The sequence below is a fragment of the Emericellopsis cladophorae genome (assembly GCF_022114955.1).
Source record: "Emericellopsis cladophorae strain MUM 19.33 chromosome Unknown NODE_77_length_80625_cov_113_593559, whole genome shotgun sequence".
NCBI lineage: Eukaryota > Fungi > Ascomycota > Sordariomycetes > Hypocreales > Bionectriaceae > Emericellopsis > Emericellopsis cladophorae.
In genome coordinates, this window is record NW_026251002.1 from 61,710 (window position 1) to 80,625 (window position 18,916).

At 53.6% G+C, this 18,916-nt stretch overlaps 6 protein-coding genes across 6 annotated transcripts; 3 read left to right on the top strand and 3 right to left on the bottom strand.

The window, feature by feature from the left end:
• Positions 1–157: 157 nt before the first annotated feature.
• On the bottom strand, positions 158–2,326 carry J7T54_004130 (Phenylalanine/tyrosine ammonia-lyase-like protein; the record flags this gene model as incomplete). The annotated part of the gene is made up of 1 exon (XM_051509978.1): positions 158–2,326. The coding sequence occupies one exon, from the start codon at positions 2,324–2,326 to the stop codon at positions 158–160; it is 2,169 nt and encodes a 722-aa protein (XP_051359091.1).
• A 1,837-nt stretch (positions 2,327–4,163) lies between these two features.
• On the bottom strand, positions 4,164–6,161 carry J7T54_004131 (Hsk1-interacting molecule-like protein; the record flags this gene model as incomplete). The annotated part of the gene is made up of 3 exons (XM_051509980.1): positions 4,164–4,292; positions 4,339–5,676; positions 5,730–6,161. 3 exons carry the CDS (start codon positions 6,159–6,161, stop codon positions 4,164–4,166), a joined length of 1,899 nt encoding a protein of 632 aa, XP_051359092.1.
• A 1,411-nt stretch (positions 6,162–7,572) lies between these two features.
• Positions 7,573–8,601, top strand: J7T54_004132 (Intermediate cleaving peptidase-like protein; the record flags this gene model as incomplete). The annotated part of the gene is made up of 1 exon (XM_051509981.1): positions 7,573–8,601. One exon carries the CDS (start codon positions 7,573–7,575, stop codon positions 8,599–8,601), a length of 1,029 nt encoding a protein of 342 aa, XP_051359093.1.
• A 725-nt stretch (positions 8,602–9,326) lies between these two features.
• On the top strand, positions 9,327–10,040 carry J7T54_004133 (uncharacterized protein; the record flags this gene model as incomplete). Its single annotated transcript, XM_051509982.1, has 1 exon — positions 9,327–10,040. The coding sequence occupies one exon, from the start codon at positions 9,327–9,329 to the stop codon at positions 10,038–10,040; it is 714 nt and encodes a 237-aa protein (XP_051359094.1).
• Positions 10,041–14,230: 4,190 nt separating this feature from the next.
• J7T54_004134 (uncharacterized protein) lies at positions 14,231–16,550 on the bottom strand (the record flags this gene model as incomplete). Its single annotated transcript, XM_051509983.1, has 4 exons — positions 14,231–14,723; positions 14,817–15,958; positions 16,133–16,384; positions 16,431–16,550. The coding sequence occupies 4 exons, from the start codon at positions 16,548–16,550 to the stop codon at positions 14,231–14,233; spliced, it is 2,007 nt and encodes a 668-aa protein (XP_051359095.1).
• A 1,598-nt stretch (positions 16,551–18,148) lies between these two features.
• On the top strand, positions 18,149–18,676 carry J7T54_004135 (Palmitoyltransferase-like protein; the record flags this gene model as incomplete). The annotated part of the gene is made up of 1 exon (XM_051509984.1): positions 18,149–18,676. The coding sequence occupies one exon, from the start codon at positions 18,149–18,151 to the stop codon at positions 18,674–18,676; it is 528 nt and encodes a 175-aa protein (XP_051359096.1).
• Between the last annotated feature and the right edge of the window lie 240 nt (positions 18,677–18,916).

Consider the following 18,916-nt stretch of genomic DNA (forward strand, 5'->3'; position numbering starts at 1 on the left):
GTGTACGGTGTGTTCCACGCTGTCACACTGTGCTTGATCCCCCACGATCACTTTGCAAGCTGGCTGCCGGCTGTAGAAACGAACAACTGCAAATCTTTCTTTCTTTATATGTAGTCTAATCTTAGTTCTATATTGCGGCCTAGAGCCTTTATAATGCTCAGTACCCATTCGTGCCATTCGTGCCATTTGCCTCCTTCGCCCCGTTGACTGCACTCACAGTCACCCCATTTCTCCTAACGTCAATACCGCCGTCTAGCGCACCCATGACCTCATCCATCAAATCGCCCTTGAGGCTTTCATGAATAAACCCGAGCCAGGAACCAAGTGTCTTCTTCTTTTCGTACGGAAGTCCGCGGCGGTGGCAGTACAACGGATCATCGTCCAGTCCACAGTGCAAAGGCACCTCGAGGGTCTCGCGGATGTGGTTGTAGATAGGGGCAGTCCCGTCACCCAAGAGTGAAGCTACATGTCTTGTTGTGATCGCCAAGTTGGGATAGAAAACCCCCCTGGCTGTCTCCTCGACGATTGCGGCAATCTTGGAATGCCAGTCCGCCAGGCTGGCCAGCGAAGAACCGCTTTGCCCTTCCTCAGCAAGCAGCTTAGCCAGTACACTCCACAGAGCGTCGCTGGTGGGCTTGATCCTATCACACCAGTGGCTCTCGTTGGCTGCCTTCCAAGCCAACTCAATGGTCTCCATTATCTTCTTGTGTCCATCCTCGCTGATGCCCATGCCAGCATTGGCAAGCTTGCTGCTGACTTCGTCAAAGAACAGGAGATGACAGGCTCGTAGGTCAACAGCTTGCGTACACACGTACAGATGACATGCAGCCATCATTCTCACGATACTCACCGCCTCCATGGTCCGCCTGGCACTGACAAACGCCAGGCTGTTGATGCCCTGGTTGTGCATTTCAGCGCTCATGACATGCGCACTGACGGGGTGCGCCAGTGCTGCCAGCTCAGACATGTATGCCGACATGTTGATGTCCATGCCTTTGAATGTAAAGTTCGCCTTGTCGCTAGCGTTGAGGTTCGCCTCCAAGCCGTTGTTTGTGGAAGGATGGATGATCTCTGACACTTGGGAAAACATCATGCGTCCGATCATCTGGAGGGCCAGACGAGTCTTGTCCATAGCCGACGTGATCGCAACGGCTTGAAAGTTGCCGCCGGAAAAGACCTCGCCTGATGGAGGTGGACAGCCCGGCAATGGGGTGGCGTCAACGAGAGGGTTGTCACTCGTCGAGTTCAACTCGGTTTCGATCTGCCGCTGCGCAAGGAGCAGATCCTCCAAGTAAGGGCCAACCCATTGCGGTGCAGTCCTGGTTGAGTAGCGGTCCTGCCACAAGCCGTTACCCGAGTGTTTCCTCTTCTCCAGGCCGACAACGAGCTGCGAACCACGAAGGGCGCGACGAATGTTGGCTGCTACCTCGATCTGGCCCGGGTGTGGACGGATGGCATGGATGAAAGGCGCCGCCCAATCTACATTCCCGGCCATGGCCTCTGACGCGAACGCAGTGCAGACCTGACTCAGATAGGCAAGCTGCTGAGCGTCATATAGGACCAGACTTGCAAGCGAGCAGCTAGGGGCTGTGCCGTTGATCAGGGCCAGACCCTCCTTGGGCCCCAAGCCTGTTGTGTACAGGCCCGTCTCCTGCAGTGCCTGAGATGCCGGCAGAACCCTGGCTTGCTTTCCTCGTCCGACCTGAACAAAAACATCTGGGTTCCCCATGAGGGCTCCCGCAATGTATCCCATGGGCATTAAATCCCCCGAAGCACTGATGGTTCCACGAAGGGGTACCAGGGGTACAATGTCCTTGTTGAGCATGGCAATTAGGCCTTCCAGCACTTCCAGGCGCACGGCGCTGTGGCCCCTGATATTCTGGTTGGCCCTGGTCACCATGGCACCGCGGACCCATTCGGGCTGCATGACGTCGGATGGCAGTCTTTCCGCATTGTTGTTGACGTCCTTGTCGTGTGGTGACACGATGGCGCAATTCTGGTGTTGCAGCAGTCCAATCTGCAAGTCGAGCATGTCGTCCGTCCTGACATCCGCGCTCCCGCCAAATCCAGTGTTGACACCATAAACCACAGTATCTTTGGCAAGGTACGCCGATAGACACTCGACACTTCTCTGCAAACGCTTCGCTAGCTCCCCGTCTCTCGATATCGAAGGCTGTACAGCATGGCGGGCTACTGCGATGACATCGGGGATCGTAAGGGCTGTTCCGTCGAGCACAACAGGCTTGAGCGATTTCTTGATCGACTGTAGGTTCCGCCACAGGGAGAGGGTCGAGCTCGCATGCTCGGCGGTCTTTGCACCCGTCATCGTGTCTGTTGACGCGAATTTGCCGCAGATCGTCACGTTGGGGAGGTGTAAGAAAGTGATCTGGATGACAGCTCCTCGAAGCGAAGCGAAGCGAAGAAAGCAACGCACAGATATAGATATCTGCACCAGTCCGCACCTTTCACAGGGTGGTGGACCCTAACAGCTTTGGCAGTAGACGGCGTATTCGCGATGAAGGTGTGAGACGAGAAGAACGAAGGGGGAGGACTAGGACGAGGGTGGACGCGCTAACGTAGCCACGGGAGACTTCGCGGCAGCAGACCTGCGGTTGCAGGCCACCTGTGGGATCTCGCGTCCGTGCATGAGTAGCTTTCACGACACAGTCACTGATACATCTCGACGCACCGCTCACTCTTCAAGCCCGACGATGATGCAGATCACGAAATAATAATGGTGAGCATGTGCCAGTGACTAATAAAGTGCAGGAAGTGGAGGTTCGTTGGATCAAGTTGCATCAGCGTACCTTCCAGTTCCATATCGGCGGAAGCCCCATAACTTTAAGCCTGTTTGGGTTAAGCTTGTCGTGATTTGGCGAGAGCCAGCAACGACGCCGCGTGTACGGAGTACGGAATATGGAGTACATAGACCATAATCAGTATCCGTACATCAGGTATGATCGTCGAGACCACCAGCTGCTAGTAGTACAGCCTAGCCAGAAACATAGTGCATACAGAGGCACCAAAAGTCCCTGTAGCTCTCGATGTACCATGGTACTGGCCCAGACAAGTATGCGGCCGCCACCTATGTGCATTGGCCTCGCTCCATGTGATCCTGCTCGGCCATGATGTACATACACCCTTGCAACCAGCGTGAGTGCATCGTTTCTGAAGAGTCGACCACGTTGCTGCACACGTACTCCGTACACTGTTACGGACCAATAGCAAGACTAACTCATAACTCGCACACTCCCTCCCCCGCCCTTATCGGTGGACCGTAGCTACTGAAAGCACACGACATCGCAGCACTGCTGGTATCGAGCATACCGGTAGTCCGGTACAAAGAAGACTCAACTGAGACCAGCACTTAGTACTGCAGGAGTGACAGCGAAGACCACAGGTTGACTAAGTAATTACTCACCTGCCGGATCAAGTGGTTGTGAGGCCCATGCAAAACTACGCTGATAACGCATCCACGCAGACAATCAGCATCTTCAACACTGAAGGAATGTGCACTCCTTGGAGACGGCTATCGCCGGAGATAGCGGCGCCTATGGAACATGAGCTACCATACGCAAGTCAGAGTGTGGGCACAGAAATGTCCTGTAATTGAATCATGCCCATTATATATACGCGGCTACTCTATATATGCCATCGCCTCGTGTGGCCTTTCCCATGCATATTCCATCCGGTCACCTAGCCGTGCATTTGCAGAGGGACATGCATGATCCCTTGTGACGCTATCCCCGTCTCGCCGAGTCGCCCTCCCGCCAATGCTGACGATCGCCATTGCGGTTTGTGACAAGCAGCCAAGAAAAAAGACCAATCAAAACGCCGGGTCGCGCAGTGTGTGTAGCAGTCCAACAAGTTTGTGGTCCAGAGAAGTCGGTCGTCATGTTGCTAAGCGCTGTCGCATGCGAGTCGGGTTTGTCCCCTTGAGGTACACTTGAGGTACCCTTGAGGGCTGATGAAGGAGGGCGCAATATTCGCGAGAATGAACATAGGGAAAGTTGTGACTGGTCGTCTGAGTCTCGAAAGAGGGAGCAAGCAGATACTGAGGGTAGTTCTCAGCAATACGGAAGGCAGTTGCGTGAAAAATGAATTAGGCCAATGCGCGCATGGCTCAGTGTTCCGACACGGATGGTCGGTCAGCGGTGGTATCATCAGAGATCGTAGCCTGGCGACGACATAAACTCCTTAGGCTGTCGCGTCAGCTCAGCCAACAGATCGTCCAGTTCCACCCAGTTGCTGGGATTATCAGCGAACCGGCGGTGTTTGCGAGACAGTATGTGCTGGGGTCATTAGCCATGGCCTCATGATACACTGAGAAGAACTTACCTCGTCAAAGTCTCGAAATTTCTCTTGGCAGTTTTCACAATAACCTGGCTTCATGTCTTTCTTGCTCTTCATCGTCTGACACTGCGAGCGCTTGTCACGGCTATCTGTCGCTTTGTGTGCCTCGGGAATAGACCCATTGTGAGATGTCTTCCTGCTCAACGAAGGTGCAGATCGACTAGACGTGCCTTCGACGGAATTGTCGACGGGCCGGCGGGAACTAGTCTCTTGTGACACAGTCCCAGTCTTCTGCAAGACCTGCCTCTGCAGGCCGTGGAGTTCCTTGCTTGTACCAGCTTTGATTCCCGTAATCCCGGCCTGGGATGAGATCATCTGCGAGCGGATGGCGGAGGTGATATTCGAAGGCTGCACACCAGAAGCAACAGGTTCACCATGTACCAACCGACCACCTTCATTGCGGCTGACGAAGGCGTTCTGTGAACCTTGCTTGGACAGAACTGCCTTGGCTGGGTTGATCGTCGAGGTAGCGGGGACTCTGATTTTGTTGTGGCCGTCTTCCATTTCACCGAGCATCCGCTTCCCTGTGACGGGCTTCGGCAACGCAGCCTGAGCCTGCATCTTGGAGGCTTCCACCTGCTTCGCCACGGCCGCACGCGCTTCGTCTTTCTCTTGCTGAAGCTGACGTTGCTCGCGACGCTTCTGCCGTTCTTTCTCCTCCGGGTCCTCCTCCACAAAGGGACAGCGGCCGCTGCCGACGCTCCGAAACTGGGGCCAGTCACCATCCATCTTGTTGGAAACTTTTGCATACTCGCGGACCATAATCGGCTTGTATCGTTCGTCCATGTCAAACACGTAAATGTGCGGCCCCTTGAAATAGGTGAGATCTTTGCTCAGGGCACTGACGTCGCGGTCCGACGGACCGTTGATGCGTTCGTTCCTGAGCATCTGGTTGAGGCTGGCATGTGCAGACGCGCCTGTTGCCCTTGGGCCGGAGTTGACATAAGCCGTGTAGTCATGACTAGGCTTCTCTGCTTCGCACAGGAGTGAAACCATGGCCTGGAACTTTTCCAATGACCAGATCTTCTTGCCCATATCCTTGGCCTTGTGTAGAACGTCACTGTTGCGGGTTGGCTTATGTGGCTTCGAAGGGTCGGCCGAGGCGTGTGATCGTGAGGGAGCATTACGAAACTCAAGCAACAGCTTGCGTCGAGCCGAGCTTCGATCCAAGAGCGAGGGATTGATGGTCTGAGGCTGCTCAGCCACCGACGGTTCGTGGTGCGGCTCGGCCTCGGGTTCTGGCTGAGCTTCTGGTTGTTCGGTTGGAATTGCCCTGGTCGTGATGACGTGGGTCACGTCGATCGAAAAAAATGGTTCTTGACGCTTTGAGTAAAGGTGAGCATGATCTCTCTAGTTACGCGAGCATGTAAACTTACAGCACCAAGATAGGTAATCCTCTTCGTGAGCTTAGCCCTGATATCTTCAGGGATGCTCTCAAAGTAAAAGACCATCTTGGGGAACCTGGCCCTGTAGTGCTTTTTCCAGGCGTCCTTTTCGCGTTCATCCTGCAATGATACTTTAGCAGAGGCTGCAGGTTTCTGCATTCTTTCCTTGTTGACCGGTCGGGATGTTGTAGCCGTTGTGGATCCACGCTGAGGAAGAGCTTGGGCCCTAGGCAGTTTTGATGGCGATCGGGCAGCACGCTGTTCAACTGCTTGCTTCTTGCTGGGAGGAGCTTGCCCATAGGGCTCCTCACGCTGAAGCACTGCATAGGGCCTCTTGGGTTTGGCAAAGCCTGCCGTAGCTGGTCTAAGTGGCGAGTTGGCGACATTAGGGTTGTTCGTCAATGGGCCGCGTCTTGATGCCATGGCAGCAACAGCTGGCGTGGGAGATACAGATATGGTTGCCATAAAACCAAGCACCTGCACTCCTCATGTCCTAGGACCCTAGAGCGCGAGTGACTGCCACGGTTGGTGACTTCTGAGGTGCTGGCTGGTGGCCGATGTGGTGTGGGGGCACGCGAGATGACCGAACGTGGAGGACGACACGTCGAGGACACGAGCAGGCGAGGATTCGGATGGTGAGAGGGTGCAGATGTGTCAGGAAAGCATCGAGAGTGACAGAAGATGTTTGCACCTGAACCAAAAACGAGACTATGAGTGTGTTGTAGCTGGTTTTGGGTGCGGGAGTAGTTGATAAAGACGAGGCCGGGGCAGAACGTGCTTTCAAATGGCTTGCCCAGACTAGAGGCGTGTCGTTGCCGTTGGAGACGTTCTGGCGTTCGCGCTTGGCACAACAGCGCTAAGCCACATTGGTGCCCCCCGTCAAAATAATGCACGGGCCATCCCGCCGCGACGGTCACGGACTGTCTGCACTGTTTCGTTTGAGCTCATCAATTGATGGGGATTCTGGATCTACATTGAACTAACATTGCGATGTGGAATTCAGAGAAATAGTTATTTGACTCGAGGAATTGGACAGTGCATGGCACCAGGTCTGAGCAGTCACGTCGGTCATCACAGTGCGCAACCGTACAGTGTGATCATCCTACGCACCCCACTTTTCACTGTGCGGTGATGTGTGCAGCTGCAACTGCAAGGCACGATTCTTAACCTGTGCGACATCGTCGGCAACATCACCATTGGACATTAGGCCCAGCTAAGTAATGCAGACGGCCACCGCCTTACCTTTGCTTGCTTTGCCTTCTCCCCCGCCGGTCCGGTATGCGACTTCCTTCAGCCCCTGATTCTTCCTGTCACTATCCTGTGTTCGCTATAAAATGAAGCTCTCTCTACCGTCATTCCAATCGATACCATATCTCGTGCGCCCCACGCGGACAGCCTGCACGCGTGTCTCTTCGCGTTTGACATGGTCACAAACATGTCGAGGCTTGACGCGTAAAGGCTATGCGACGACCTATGTCTCTGCAGCCGACCTACAATTTGGCCAGCCAGTTCACGAAACGCACCCACATGTCCTCAAATCCGGGGAAAGTACGTGGCTACACTCGACAGCCTTCCGAACTTACAGCTCACATGCGTAGTCACCCCAGGCATCACGGCACAGGAGTACGCTGATCGACGAGCTGCCCTGGCTCACTCCATGACGGATGGTAGTGTCGCAGTCCTCAATGCCGCAAGCCTCCAGTACAAATCAGGGGCCGTCTTCCATCCATATCGACAAGAATCGAACTTTTTCTGGTTGACAGGATGGATGGAAGGAGATGCGGTTGCGTTGATCCAAAAGACAGGCCCGAATCTCGGCGACTACGAGTTTCGTATGTTCGTCAAGCGAAAAGACCCACGTGAGGAGCAGTGGTCAGGGTACCGCAACGGCGTCCAAGCAGCAGAAGACGTCTTCAATGCGGACGAGGCCTTCGACGTCAGCCAGGCAGAGACATTGCTACCGAAGCTGCTGTGGGCGGCCAAGCTGATTTACACCGAAACACAAACGCCCCCGGGCAATCCGATCTACAACTTCTTTGCCAGAGCCAATTCGGAGCCCGCCAAAACGCCCCTCTTCCCGGTCATGAACAAACTTCGAGCCATTAAGAGCAACGCAGAGGTGACCAACATGCGTCGGGCCGGGCAGATCTCGGGACGGGTCATCACCAACGCTATGCGCAAGGCTTGGACGAAAGAGAAGGATCTGCATGCTTTCCTTGATTATGAGTTCACCATCAACGGCTGCGACGGCCCTGCATACATTCCTGTTGTCGCTGGTGGTGAGCGTGGCAGCTGCATCCATTACACCGTGAACAACAATACCTTCAAAGACGGCGAGTTCATCATGGTTGATGCTGGCGGCGAATACGGCACATACATAACAGATATCTCGCGGACGTGGCCAGTCAATGGCAAGTTCTCACCGGCTCAACGAGACTTGTATGAAGCTGTTCTTAACGTCCAACGCACAAGCGTCGCGTTATGCCGCGAGTCTGCCAACCTGTCACTGGATGACATACATGGTGTCACTACGCGCGGCCTTGTTGACCAGCTGAAACTGATCGGCTTCGATGTCAACATGAGCAACATTAGCCAGCTCTTCCCTCACCACGTGGGGCACTATATCGGGCTGGATGTGCATGACTGCCCCGGCTACAGCCGCAGGGAAAAGCTGAGCAGAGGCCACTGTGTGACCATAGAGCCTGGCGTATATGTACCCAACGATGAGCGTTGGCCGGCGCACTTCCGTGGACTCGGTGTGCGAATCGAGGATAGTGTATGTGTAGACGATGATTCGCCATACGTGCTCTCCACAGAGGCTGTGAAAGAGATCAACGACATCGAGGCGTTGAGGGACTCGTAGCCCATCAAGGTGGTCGATGAGATACGATACAATCTGTAGCTTATGTATACCATAAATTATCATCTATCATAGCTGCTTTCCCAGTGATTGTCCTGGAATACACTGAGTGTCCGTGGTTACCACAAGGCGGCCACCATCAGCGCATCAAAGAGCAAGGATTGAGTAAAAACATGAACAGATAGCATGTCTCACAACAATAACAGCGCACCTCACTACGTATGCTATCCCAGTTGTAGAGACTGTCCTTGAGAATCTATCAATTAAATGGCACCCCGAGCAGCATCTGACGACTGTTGATGTAGGGTAGTCACCAGAATAGGCTGAGGGTGGCGAGCCGTCTTCCGGGACCTGAACAGAAAAACATGAATGAATAAGACCGCTCAATGTTGAAAGGACTTCCTTTTTTTTCTTTTTTAACGACTTATACCTGCCCTTGCAGCTACTCAGAGCCGCAAAGCCAAATCATGCACATGCTCCGCCTCCGCTTTGATAATTGTGCAGAGGATGCTCGTTGTTCGTGTCTCATCGACACGGCGAATGCCTCTTTCCAGTCTTGAATAGAGGATCCTATAGACAGGCAAACGGCATGCTTCCCGACTAGGTATTTCGAAGACAACATGGAGGTACAAGTAGGAGCGCCGTGCTCGACTCACGACACGGGCATTTGAAGATCAATATCTTCTTAACCCATATCCTTAACAATTACAGTCGATAATATCACCAAGATGCTACCCTGGCAACTGCCCACCCTGATCGACGGAATCATGAAATTGGCCAACCCTGTTAACACACCAGCCCCTATGCTCTCGCCAGCTTTCCCTACCTGCGAGCAGTTCCTCCAGGCTTTTGGTGGGGACGACTGCGACTCCCTGGCCTCCAAGGCAGGCCTGCCTCTCCAGGATTTCCTCACCCTGAACCCAGGTCTGCAAAACGGTCAAGGCTGCCACACTGGGAATATCAACGCCGGCTACTTCTACTGCACCAAGGCCTTGCCTGAACCCGAGCAGAAGAATCGTCCCGAAGCTCCCGAGAAGACCGAAGCTCCCGAGAAGACCGAAGCTCCCGAGAAGACCGAAGCTCCCGAGAAGACCGAAGCTCCAGAGGGGACCCAGGCCCCCGAGAAGGAGACGATCACGGAGACGAAGAAGAAGATGATCAGGCCGGAGCTCACATCTGATAGCCATTGTGATTTTGGCGACTGCTGGAAGTCTTGGGTCAAGCTGAGCACGGACTCTGGCGAAGACGACATATTCAAACGTGCATCGCGGTCCTGCGAGTCGCTCGCCACGACGTCGTGTACGTCTCTTGCGCGCATGGACTTCCCCGATATGATCAAGGAGGGCTGCGACAATTGTGCCGAGTTGCAGAGCGGTTGCTCGTGCTTCAGAGAGGGAAAGTACCATACCGCTACCGTGGCTTACGTAGTTGGCGGTTACTGAGCCAACGAGCAAACTTGTTGGCCCGGATAGGAGGATTTGATTGCGGAGGCTAGGTGCTTGCCTGCCTGCCTTTCCTTGTGCTTGTCGACGGCGCCATGACCGTGGTGCTTTTTGGTAGTCCCACAACCATGGGCATATCTGTAGATTTTCTACAATCCAGCTGTTTTCTTCTCTTGTCTTCCGTAGGTCCTGTCGCCACAGGGTAAAGTTGACTGTTGCGTGCCCAGTGCTCCTGCTGATTCATTTCGCGGTCCAATCGGGCAGAGTTTCCCTCCTTTTGCAGTCACTGCATATTTCTTTTCTGTGGATAACTTCGTGGTTCACAGACGTGCCTTTGCACTCCTTAAAGAGCTTATCGCAAAATTTAACCTTGAAGAAGCCCACATGGCCGCATGACCACTGGGTGTCCACCTGGATACACATAATACCCAATTGATGATAGTTTCCACCTGCAAATGCGTGAGCGTTCGTCTCTACCAACGTGAACCGGTGAAAATACCGAGTCTCCCGCGAGGATTCGGCTGTCTAATAACAGCGTTGGACGTCTCTTGCGTCTCTCGCGGGAGGGAAGTTTAGGCAGTCCAGACCATTGAGTTGAGTCCCTCGCGTCCAGTGGAATCTGGAACGAGAGGGTCCCTAGTTGAGTCCAGGACGAAGCGCGTCGGCAGACCGTGGTAAACGTCAATGTGAGGCGAGGTGGGACAAGGGAAGAGTGGCGTGAGTAAACCTGGACAGCGCGGTTCTTTGATCGGCGATGCACACACCACGAGATGTTTTTTGGAGGCGGGGAGGCTGGCGCACCCACAGGTCCCGCGCTTGTGATGGTGCAGGTCAATTGTAGCTATGGCTCTATCAGCGGTGAGAAGATAGATACTACCGATTTGATGTCTATTTTTAAAGTGCTGAACCGTGAACGAATGACCCCGACCATTTCCAGCGTTAGAAAAGATTGCGTTCAGGTACAATGTTGCACAATTAGTTACGGAAAATAATAAATAAAGATTAAATTATACGAACGTCATGCGGATCCACTGATTCAAAATCGCAAGGTAACGCATCCACTGATCCCCGAGCTTCAACTACCAATGTTGGGCGCTGACGCGCACAGTCGCCATAGTCGTCTCGATGAGTCGATATTTGGGTCGCTCAGTGTGAGGACTGTTGAAGCACCGTTGAGAGGCCGAAGTAGCTTGCGCAGATGTATGCGTGTAGCGGGACAGTGACATTGCCAGTCACGTCGGATCATCGAAACCACACGAGCAGTCCCTGCGTGACCTGCAAGCTACTTGCTGCGCAATGAGCTCCTTAGGGATGTCTTCTTCAAAGATGTTCGCAGCCACTTGTGAGAAGACGAGCGGCCCCTTCCTTCCCGTATGCCACGCTCTGGGCTGGCTGTGGTATTGCTTTTGACAGGCGAGGTGCGCACTTGTACACCATCGCATCGACGTCTACGCGCTGTTCATGGCGAGTCAGAGCTTGACGCCCTTCAATATGACGGTGCTGATGTAGCTGATGGACACTTGCATCTGTGGTCACGTGGTGGTCGATGTTGAATGCTGACTTAAAGCCAGCTTTGACATGAGATGGATGTGGAAATAGTCTGAGGGAGATAAATTTGATCAATGTTTCGAGCTAAATATTCACTTACCTAGAAACTTATCATTCAAAGTCTATTGACCGGACCCGAATACACTACGGGACTGAAAGTAAAGACTCACTACAGACCCGGTATTACAGCTGAGAAAAGCAAACGACACAAGAGACGGCGATTCAGCGTCAACTCATGTATTGCCTCTTCCTTCTTCGACAGAGTCAAAATGAGGTGACATCAAAAGACTCCCAGGGCAGGAACCCCATTCTGCTCCTTCCCCATCAGCCGAAAAAGGCCAGCCAGAGATGCAGAATCTATCACGGAGCAATGCATCTCTTCGTTTTCACCAACACATCGTCACCCTCTCTTCCGGACCGCCCGGCCAATGAAACACACATTTTCCTTTACCTCCGCCCTATGCAATGCGCCTACCTCTGTTTCTTTCTTTGTTAGGAGCAGGTGCTCAAATTGCCCATTGTCTTTCGTGGGGGTATGCTCGACAGCAAGGTCAGTCCAGGCGATGGCACTGGTAGTATTCACTAACGTCAATGTGCAGACTATGAGGGGAACAGTGGCAGTGTTTCTCTTGAAGACCAGTCGCGTCTCTCCAACGCATACTCACTTGCCCTGAGCGAGCTGCGAGAGCTCGAGAGCGAACCTCTCTGCCATCGTAATGCCGCACGCCTGCTCGTTAACCACTGCCAGCTTCTTGAGGGAAAGGACGAAGCAACCGTGCATACTGACAGCGGTCGCGTGACGCGAGATTTTGTCGACTCCTACGCTACCAGCTTAGCGATCTGTGATCTTGAGCGTGGCAGCTTCCGCATCCCCTCCGAGTGCACAGCCTTTCGTGAAACTACGTTGGCCAATCTTCCGATTCCGAGCACCCCCCAATTGCACGTTCCAACGATTCAGATTGACAAATGTCTCGAGGGGCTAGCCCAGTCAGACTCAGCATGGAACACATGGATCAGCTACCGTCATAAAGCGTTGCGCTTTTGCGACGCTGCAAGGGCAGACAACAAGAAAGGTATGTGCCTACGTACTGCGGCAAAGTCCCAGCTAACACATTCAGATGAGCACATCAGGCTGTATCAGCGTGTTTCCAAGATTCTCGAGCGCCTGACGACAGACGTTGAAACACACATGGAGTCCCGTCTTGCCAATTTGAACATTGCACTGGAGCGAGCCGACTCACTGGTGGGTGGATTGGATCCAAGAGTAGATGCCATCCGTCGAGGATTGCTGCAGCTCGAGGATATACTTGATCAGAAGGTACTTGCCGCGGCCGGAGTCTCGCAACAGGCCATCACGAGAAGCGCGGATGAGGCCCAGGATTTACATGAGCTACTCGTTGCAATCATGGCTGGGGCACACCGACAGCAGGAAGAGATGGAAGCGTCTCACGAGACAGCCATCTCAAGAGTTTCAATGCACGCCAGTGCTGAGGCTGAAGTAATCGCGGCAAACCTCGCCAGTGCCGCATCATCTTCTGTTCTCATACATGAGGAGTTGGTCAGTACAGGCTCCGTTCGTTGTTGAATTGTAGCTGACCGGTCCAGGTCAATTCTCAAGCAAGAGTCGAAGAGGTCGCTCGCAGGCAAAAGCAGATTGAACAGGTGAGTGTAACATTGCAAGTTTTACTCGTCATTCTAACAAGTTTAGGGAATGCATAATCTTGAAGCCCTCGCAGAGCACATTTCTTCCCGCTATCACGAGCACGTTGACCGCCTTTCACAAGCTCAACGACGAGCAGGCGATATTTTGGATACTCTTGACACCGTTGCGTTATCCGTATCGAAGCTGAACATGTTCATGCCGGACTTTGGCATGCGAGGCTGGTGGCCCTACATTTACTGCCCTGCCTTCACCATCGTCGCGGGCTCTTGGGGTCTGCCAGCTTCTCTCGCTCGCAATGTTGCATTGATTGGCCTCGGGGAAGCCTTTGGCTTCGTGGTTTCCAATACTGCAGAGTACATTTCCACAACTCACTCGAAACCCGCAACATCTGTTATAGACAACTCTCTATCCACGAACCATAGCTCGATTCACGCTCGCGAACGGGCTCGCGTACATTTGAGCGATGGCGATTTCCGGGGCAATTTTCTATCACGCGCGTTTTGATTTGGGTTTCCAGAGTGGATATTGGGACGTACCTGGGATTGGCGTTATTGCGCTTACATTCTTCGCCATCTTTCGGCACTTGCACTGGGGCATATACACATTGCGAGGACGAATTTTTTTACGCAAAGGGCAGGACAACGAATCGAGTCAGCAAGGAGCAATTTGATACACTGGAGTCTTTCTAGAGAAAATAGCAAGTTGATCGTGGAGATCTTGATGTGATTTCTTCAGGACGCAATTTCTCTTGAACATCACCACGCCCGCGCCCAGCATCGAATATGAACAAAAGTGCTCGCAGCGTAGACCAGCAAAATGTGAAATTTGAAATTCGGGCAGGCATTTCGCGAGGTGAATTGAGTATCATTCGCTTAGGTGGTAACTTAATACTCAGGGAATAGTAAGGAAAAAGCAGCTTGGAAGTGCAACAACGCCACAGCTATGAGCTCGCAACAGGATTCGAAAAACGACTTGCCTCCTAGCTAAGCCCTTTCACATTCAACCACTTTTCTCTCAGCTTCATCCGCTGCCTCCCGTGCTTCTCTAGTAGCCGGGCTCGCTTCATCCTCGCCCTTTCCAATAATAGCCTTTCACGGCGGTCTTTGCCCTCTCGGTCAAGGCTCTGCCCGTCGTGGGACAAAAGCATCACAAAGCGGAGGGCTCGGTCATCCCGCTCCGTCCAGACACCAGCGATATCAGAGGGGAGGTCCTTATGCCGTTGATTGAGATGCTCCATGGCGAATGCGGCCGGACCGCCGGGTGTCATGGTCGTCGCTTGAAGAGCCCGCTTAACGATGGAGCGAGAGTAACCAAGCGATTCGTAGTACGTCATGTATTCTTCAATGGTGGACAGCGATGGGGTGAGGTGGCTATGGTGATTCGTATCCGGCCTCGAGCTCGAGGCTGCTGGTACAGGCTGCGAGGGTGGAGGTCGCACGTTGGTGTTGAAGGAGGAGGGTAATTTCCGCTTACTGGGAGCCGGGGGATGATGAGAGGAACCAGGAGGGAGAGTTGTTTTGGCGGCTGTGTGAGCTTGTGCCGTTGGCTCTGGCCCTTCTACTGACATTGATCGGTCACGCCTCCCAGTGCCAGTGTCATTTGGCCGGCGAGACACTCTGGGGGAGGCATTCAACTCCTCTTGCAGCTGTTGGGAGGGCGAAATATCAACCATTGTATCCTCTCGTCGGATGGCGTGATTTCCTCGTGTTCTGCTCTGGTTGACAGGCAGGGTAGCTTCCACGCTTCTTGAGTGGACAGCCGGGCTCTGCAGAACGGCCTGTGTGTCTTCCTGGCTGTCCTTGATTTCCTGCAGGTCTTTCGATGCAAAGAGACGCCGCGCAGTGCCTGTGAATTGCTGTTCCTCTGGCGCCTGGCTAGTCGTAGGCTGAAGTCTTGCGCCAGGTGCGCCGGGGACGTGGTCAACCTTTTGGCGCTTATCAGGTTGGTTCTCCATAGACCCAGAGTCGACCGCATATTCTCGGCTGCGCCTAGGTACCTCGACTGAGTCCTTGACCGCGGAGCCAGCGTCCTGAGATACCTTATTCGCTGCGCCTTCGTCCGCCGAATCGTCGCGGCTCTGCTCCAGAGTGTACAAGTGTGCCACGAAATCCGCTACATTCTTTTCAAAGTAAGCGGAGAGCTTGTTTTTGTTCTTCTCATTTGGTTCAATATCCAGATCGGCTGCAATTTTGGCCCAGTCAATGTCATTCGGCTGGGCATCTTGTGCGAAGACAGGTTGCATCAGTTCCCAAAGCTCAACACGGCCATGGCCCTGGATGCGAAGCTCGAATTGGATTGATTTTCCACTCTGGAAAGCAAAATTCTCCAAATCGCCGTAGAATTGATTCTTTGCATCCTCTTCCTCGTTATTCTGGTCGTCTTCTTCCTCATCGTCAACGACTGCAGCCACGATATCGACCGTCGGTTGGGGTTCAGCATTGGTCTCAGGGTTGTTCTCAGAGTTGGTCTCAGAACTGGTCTCTCGAACCCCTTCCACATTGGGCGAGTGATCCAGGTCCGCCTGTCGAGAGATCTCGGGGCTCTGAGCCAGCGGCGGGTTCGTCGTTTGAACTGTCCCCTGCCTGGAGGAGCCAGCATGACTTTTAGCTTGCCGTTCTGATGAGCTCGGGGTGTTTTGCTTCGAGGCAACTGATGCTGTCAACACACTGCTCTTGGTGGGCTGGACGGCGGAGGATCCCACTGTGCCCTGTGTAGGGGCATGTCGGGTCAATTTTTCGAGCTCCTGTATCGGAAGATGACTGAATCTTTTGACGTATCTGTCCCGCCATGATTGCCAGGGATGGCGAGGGCACTCGGCATGGAGCTGTTTGTAAATCTGATTCCCATGCCTGACATCCCAATTATTCAAAACGTGACGAACCAGAAGACCATCGTCTTCATTGGTATATGCTGTGCGTGTGCTTTTTGGAGCCTTTGTCGCCGCTATTCTTCGAACATCGTCCGGATGGGGTCCGATCAGAAAACGATCCGCAATCTGCAACGCGCCATTCTTGACTGATTCTTGTATGAGCTTCCAGCTGTAAGCACCATCCGGTGCGTTCCTGGCCTTCAAATGATCGGCGATGAGATAATCAGCCTTCTTCTCCAAGTCCACGACTTGTCCACCGTTCTCCTAGGGCGCATTAACTACTGGTATCCGGAACCGGGACAGGCCATACCTCGACATGTTTGACCCAGTCTGAGCGAAGAGGTACCCCTCTGTGGATCCAGAACTTGATGTTACTGAAGATGTTGCCGCCCTGTTCGGCTGGGACGTTGTTGTAGGATATTGATGCCATACTAAACTGCTCAGAAAGAGATCACAGCTAGACGACGGTAGTTACGACATGCCACGGCAGCAGGGCCATTTTAATGGGAACGGAACGTATCACGAGAGATCGTCACGAAACAGCGGAAGTAACGCGTGATAATCCAGGTGAAGACCGAAGGTGACGTGACGCGAGCCCCACTGTGTCGCGGGATCACGTGCCGGTTATTTGACTTTTGGTGGAATGACCATTTGCGAGCGCGCTCTCATCAAGGGCCTAAAGAATCCGAGATTACCATGTCATTGCAACTAATTCCCAAGTTAATTGAATGAGCGATGGTCGCTTCGCGAAACGCTTCGCGAGACTCTCTCCTTGATGTGAGCTCAACATCGGGCAGCTTCTCATCCAGTCGAACTTAGGAATATGCACTTAGTGGTGCGCTTCATGTTGTTTAGATGCATTGCGATCACCCGCCGCCTTGGCTGCGCCGCTGCGCCGCGCCCTATTACGACCATCAATGTCCAGACTCCAGCCCCATACTCCTCAGCCACTTAGCAAAGACCCTCTCTCTTCTCAAACTCTCGCTCTATGTTTTGCACGTGTCTTGCTCCTACAGTATGGCCTAAGAAACGAACGCGATATGCTTCCACTGCGAGATATTGTCACCTATTGAAGCTCCCCGCTGGAGCCTACCTTTTGCCATCGCTGTGTCTACTTCCCCTGGACCCCGAGAAAGAGCGGAAAAGCCAACGGCAATCATGGGTCCATTCGGAAGAGTTCTCATCCTCATATTCGGGATCTCTTTCATGACCTTTGTGACATTTTTCGGCCGCCTCCCGGCACTTCGGTGAGTGTAGCCTGCGTCCGCCGTGTTGTTGACCAGCTGGCGTTCCCACCTTGGAAATAAGCTTAATATTGATCGGCACGTGGGTAGACACACACCCATCGCAGGCCTCTACCGACTGATATGGGTTCACACGCCAAATGTCTTGCTGGAACTGGATCAGCGGGTGACTGCTGGTAGGCTTTCGACGTCTTGTGCCCGTTTCGGCAATTACATGATGTATGATCGTCATCCGACGGTTGTGGTAAGTCCAACTTCGGTACACCGTTTCTCGAAATGGTCGGCGATTAACAGTGCTCAGATCTTTTTCCTCACCACTCTTGCCGTAGCTGAGATGATGTTCCTCCCGACTGCCTGGCCACTCATGTCTTTTCCCGTCAAGATTACGGGCAGCTTGGCCATCGTCTGCCCCTATGTCTTCCTGTACCTTGCATGCGCTGCCGATCCAGGATACGTCACCCAGGAGACTCTACCGCACCTAATGACCCTGTATCCTTATGACTTCATTCTTTTCCACCCAGGCCGTGTTTGCAGGACATGCAACTTGCCGAAACCTCCTCGGTCAAAGCACTGCTCGGTGTGCAAAAAGTGTGTGGCACGCAGCGACCACCATTGCATCTTCATCAACTCGTGTGTTGGACTAGGCAACCACCACTACTTCTTGCTTCTGCTTTTATCGACCGCGATTCTCACGTCGTATGGAGGAATATTGGGAATGTCGCTTCTATCAGCGCACGTGCATAAAAATCACCCAACTTGGCAGTTGTGGAAGCCGAACACGGCAATGTCATGGACAAGGTGGCTCGGTTTGTTCAGCATCGGTATTCGGCAGCATCTCGGCTTGGGCGCATCGACGCTGCTGGCTGCGATGATATCACCGCTGATTTGGGGCCTTTTTCTGTACTCCCTATACCTGGTGTACGCCGGCGTCACGACGAATGAGTCCCTCAAATGGTCAGAATGGAAGGAGGACACCCGGGACGGATATGCCTTCGCCCGGCCTCTGCCCACCAACAGGCAGATTGCCGGCGAACCTACATGGACAAGATGGCCAAAGCTGCCGGCAACGATCATGGTCACCACCGACGACGCCGAGCCACCTCTACCGGAACAACAGTGTCCAGGCGTGGGCGAGTGGGAACGACCCCGGAGCTTGCGCGATGTCGCGAACGTCTACGACATTGGGTTTTGGGGAAACTTGAAGGATGTTTTCCTTGCTGGCAACTATCGTGGGAGCGAAAATGGTGAACCACCGTCAGAGCGCAAGCGATACGACAAGAGGACCGCCAATGGTGGGAGGTACCCGCCTTAACCACGGAAGAATAGTCTCAGTATCAAAATTGATGCATGCAATCTCGTGTCTCTTCATCATCATCATGTTCTCAATTACGTCGTCTGACACTGCAAACCCACGCGGCTAGGTTTTGTATCCGTGACCATCATGCCGGGGGGGGGGGGGGGGGGGGGGGGGGCGCGCGGGGGGGGGGGGGGGGGGGGGGGGGGGGGGGGGGGGGGGGGGGGGGGGGGGGGGGGGGGGGGGGGGGGGGGGGGG